The sequence below is a fragment of the Cyclopterus lumpus genome, chromosome 5 (assembly GCF_009769545.1).
Source record: "Cyclopterus lumpus isolate fCycLum1 chromosome 5, fCycLum1.pri, whole genome shotgun sequence".
NCBI classification, from domain to species: Eukaryota; Metazoa; Chordata; class Actinopteri; order Perciformes; family Cyclopteridae; genus Cyclopterus; species Cyclopterus lumpus.
In genome coordinates, this window is record NC_046970.1 from 26,360,223 (window position 1) to 26,365,222 (window position 5,000).

At 47.7% G+C, this 5,000-nt stretch overlaps 1 protein-coding gene across 1 annotated transcript in view; it reads right to left on the minus strand.

The window, feature by feature from the left end:
* Positions 1-5,000, minus strand: part of cand2 (cullin-associated and neddylation-dissociated 2 (putative)) — a 20,989-nt gene that overhangs the window by 6,535 nt on the left and 9,454 nt on the right. Inside the window, exons 14-15 of the mRNA XM_034533846.1 lie at positions 2,435-2,641; positions 1,114-1,301 (exon numbers count right to left, since the gene is read on the minus strand). Of these exons, the coding sequence (XP_034389737.1) occupies positions 1,114-1,301; positions 2,435-2,641 (395 nt within the window). The remainder of the gene's footprint in view (positions 1-1,113; positions 1,302-2,434; positions 2,642-5,000) is intronic.

Below are 5,000 nucleotides of genomic sequence, written 5' to 3' on the forward strand. Positions count from 1 at the left end.
AGAAATACACTCTGTTATTTCTTATTTTCAATGTATTATATCTTATTTTTGTTTATTATTCAACGATCCTGTTGAAGTGTGTGTTTGTGTGAATTTTATTTTGAAGAGTTAAATCTGTTTCCTGTGGAAATTGCGTTTCACCTCTTCTTTGCCTCCTAGGCTTCCGTAGTCCCGTCTTTCCTTCACAAAAGTTTTAATACTATTCGTGGTAAGTTGTGGGGGAAATGATGTCGCACTATTTTGTTATATTCTTTTAAAAATGTAACCGTTTGCTACACGCGGTAAAGGTCGTTAGTACGATCACGGTGTTCAGCTGTTGTGTCATTATTTTAGACGGTAGAAGTTTATGTTTCATTTGTCGCCGTTTGTATGAGCTACATCCGGTCGCTCTGATGTATACTTTACCTTTTATAAATCCTGTTTTACGTGTCTAGGAAGCTGATGTGCAGCAAGACAGACCAGAAGGCAATGTGTGTGTTTTTATTGTCTTCTGCAGAAATAAATACTGGAAAGATCAACTTCTGAGTCGACTTCTTCTACGCCCTGTTCACGTCCGTTACATTAGAACGTCTGGATTAGAACATCTGGATTAGAACATCTGGATTAGAACGTCTGGATTAGAACGTCTGGATTAGAACGTCTGGATTAGAACATCTGGATTAGAACGTCTGGATTAGAACGTCTGGATTAGAACGCCTGGATTAGAACGTCTGGATTAGAACGTCTGGATTAGAACATCTGGATTAGAACGCCTGGATTAAAACGTCTGGATTAGAACGCCTGGATTAGAACATCTGGATTAGAACGCCTGGATTAGAACGCCTGGATTAGAACATCTGGATTAGAACATCTGGATTAGAACGCCTGGATTAGAACATCTGGATTAGAACATCTGGATTAGAACGCCTGGATTAGAACATCTGGATTAAAACGTCTGGATTAGAACGCCTGGATTAGAACATCTGGATTAGAACGCCTGGATTAGAACATCTGGATTAGAACCAGGACGTGAATGACATCAGATGTCATCTCTCCTCCTCTGCACCTAAACTAATATTCACATCAACATAAACAGAGCGGAGCCCCGCCTCCTGCTCCACCTGTCCGTCTCACCTGTAGCCCAGGTTACTGGTGTTGGACACAACCAGCGCCTGCAGGAAGTCCAGAATGGAGGCCAGCGCCCCCCCCTGCAGCAGAGGAGAGTGGACCAGTCTGAAGACGCCCGGCAGCACGGAGGAGCTGATCTGAGCCAGGGAGGAGGAGCAGGCTCTGGACATGGAGGTCAGCAAGGAGACGGACACCTGGAGAGGAAGGACACAGGTGAGAGGAGACGAGGAGAGGAGGAGAGGAGGAGGAGAGGAAGAGGAGGAGAGGAGACGAGGAGACGAGGAGGAGACGAGGAGGAGAGGAGACGAGGAGACGAGGAGGAGACGAGGAGGAGAGGAGACGAGGAGCAGGCTCTGGACATGGAGGTCAGCAAGGAGACGGACACCTGGAGAGGAAGGACACAGGTGAGAGGAGACGAGGAGAGGAGGAGGAGGAGGAGCAGGCTCTGGACATGGAGGTCAGCAAGGAGACGGACACCTGGAGAGGAAGGACACAGGTGAGAGGAGACGAGGAGAGGAGGAGAGGAGACGAGGAGGAGAGGAGGAGAGGAGGAGGAGGAGCAGGCTCTGGACATGGAGGTCAGCAAGGAGACGGACACCTGGAGAAGAAGGACACAGGTGAGAGGAGACGAGGAGACGAGGAGAGGAGGAGAGGAGACGAGGAGACGAGGAGACGAGGAGAGGAGGAGGCTCTGGACATGGAGGTCAGCAAGGAGACGGACACCTGGAGAAGAAGGACACAGGTGAGAGGAGACGAGGAGACGAGGAGAGGAGGAGAGGAGACGAAGAGACGAGGAGACGAGGAGAGGAGGAGAGGAGGAGGAGCAGGCTCTGGACATGGAGGTCAGCAAGGAGACGGACACCTGGAGAGGAAGGACACAGGTGAGAGGAGACGAGGAGACGAGGAGAGGAGGAGAGGAGGAGAGGAGACGAGGAGACGAGGAGACGAGGAGGAGAGGAGGAGGAGGAGCAGGCTCTGAACATGGAGGTCAGCAAGGAGACGGACACCTGGAGAGGAAGGACACAGGTGAGAGGAGACGAGGAGAGGAGGAGGAGAGGAGGAGAGGAGGAGACGAGGAGGAGAGGAGGAGGAGAGGAGGAGACGAGGATGAGAGGAGACGAGGAGACGAGGAGAGGAGGAGGAGGAGGAGAGGAGGAGGAGATGGAGGAGAAGAGGAGGAGACGAGGAGGAGGAGGAGAGGAGGAGAGGAGGAGGAGAGGAGGAGGAGAGGAGGAGGAGATGGAGGAGAGGAGGAGGAGATGAGGAGGAGAGGAGGAGGAGAGGAGGAGGCGCAGGCTCTGGACAAGGAGTCATCCTGATGCTCTACCTGGGACACGTGCATGTCGCTCTCGTCCACCAGGGCCGGCAGCTCGCTCAGGACGGGCTGCAGGGCCGCGGGTTCGATGCTGGCGGCGTGATGCGTGAGCAGAGCGGTCAGACAGCTCAGAGTGGAGAGCTTCAGGGAACGCTGCTTCTTCCTCAGGAAGGAGGCCAAGACGGACAGCGCCTCCTGGAGGACGGGAGACAGGTCCACCTGGAGGGAGGGGTACTCTGGTAGTACAGGTACTAATACACTACCTCTGGTAGTACAGGTACTAATACACTACCTCTGGTAGTACAGGTACTAATACACTACCTCTGGTAGTACAGGTACTAATACACTCCTCTGGTAGTACAGGTACTAATACACTCCTCTGGTAGTACAGGTACTAATACACTCCTCTGGTAGTACAGGTACTAATACACTCCTCTGGTAGTACAGGTACTTATACACTCCTCTGGTAGTACAGGTACTAATACACTCCTCTGGTAGTACAGGTACTTATACACTCCTCTGGTAGTACAGGTACTTATACACTCCTCTGGTAGTATAGGTACTTATACACTCCTCTGGTAGTATAGGTACTTATACACTCCTCTGGTAGTATAGGTACTTATACACTCCTCTGGTAGTATAGGTACTTATACACTCCTCTGGTAGTACAGGTACTTATACACTCCTCTGGTAGTATAGGTACTAATACACTCCTCTGGTAGTATAGGTACTTATACACTCCTCTGGTAGTATAGGTACTTATACACTCCTCTGGTAGTATAGGTACTTATACACTCCTCTGGTAGTACAGGTACTAATACACTCCTCTGGTAGTACAGGTACTTATACACTCCTCTGGTAGTATAGGTACTTATACACTCCTCTGGTAGTACAGGTACTTATACACTCCTCTGGTAGTACAGGTACTAATACACTCCTCTGGTAGTACAGGTACTAATACACTCCTCTGGTAGTACAGGTACTAATACACTCCTCTGGTAGCACAGGTACTTTTACACTCCTCTGGTAGTACAGGTACTAATACACTCCTCTGGTAGTACAGGTACTAATACATTCCTCTGGTAGTACAGGTACTAATACACTCCTCTGGTAGTACAGGTACTAATACACTCCTCTGGTAGTACAGGTACTTATACACTCCTCTGGTAGTACAGGTACTAATACACTCCTCTGGTAGTACAGGTACTAATACACTCCTCTGGTAGTACAGGTACTAATACACTCCTCTGGTAGTACAGGTACTAATACACTCCTCTGGTAGTACAGGTACTAATACACTCCTCTGGTAGTACAGGTACTAATACATTCCTCTGGTAGTACAGGTACTAATACACTCCTCTGGTAGTATAGGTACTTATACACTCCTCTGGTAGTACAGGTACTTATACACTCCTCTGGTAGTACAGGTACTAATACACTCCTCTGGTAGTACAGGTACTAATACACTCCTCTGGTAGTACAGGTACTAATACATTCCTCTGGTAGTACAGGTACTAATACACTCCTCTGGTAGTAAAGGTACTAATACACTCCTCTGGTAGTACAGGTACTAATACACTCCTCTGGTAGTAAAGGTACTAATACACTCCTCTGGTAGTACAGGTACTAATACACTCCTCTGGTAGTACAGGTACTTATACACTCCTCTGGTAGTACAGGTACTTATACACTCCTCTGGTAGTACAGGTACTAATACACTCCTCTGGTAGTACAGGTACTTATACACTCCTCTGGTAGTACAGGTACTAATACACTCCTCTGGTAGTACAGGTACTTATACACTCCTCTGGTAGTACAGGTACTTATACACTCCTCTGGTAGTACAGGTACTTATACACTCCTCTGGTAGTACAGGTACTAATACACTCCTCTGGTAGTACAGGTACTTATACACTCCTCTGGTAGTACAGGTACTTATACACTCCTCTGGTAGTACAGGTACTAATACACTCCTCTGGTAGTACAGGTACTAATACACTCCTCTGGTAGTACAGGTACTAATACACTCTTCTGGTAGTACAGGTACTTATACACTCCTCTGGTAGTACAGGTACTTATACACTCTTCTGGTAGTACAGGTACTTATAGACTCCTCTGGTAGTACAGGTACTAATACACTCTTCTGGTAGTACAGGTACTAATACACTCCTCTGGTAGTAAAGGTACTAATACACTCCTCTGGTAGTACAGGTACTAATACACTCTTCTGGTAGTACAGGTACTAATACACTCCTCTGGTAGTAAAGGTACTAATACACTCCTCTGGTAGTAGAGGTACTAATACACTCCTCTGGTAGTACAGGTACTAATACACTCCTCTGGTAGTACAGGTACTAATACACTCCTCTGGTAGTACAGGTACTAATACACTCTTCTGGTAGCACAGGTACTAATACACTCCTCTGGTAGTACAGGTACTAATACATTCCTCTGGTAGTACAGGTACTAATACACTCCTCTGGTAGTACAGGTACTAATACACTCCTCTGATAGGTACTAATACCACTGAAGGCACTCTGGTAGTAGTAAAGGTACTTATACCACTGAAGACAGTCTG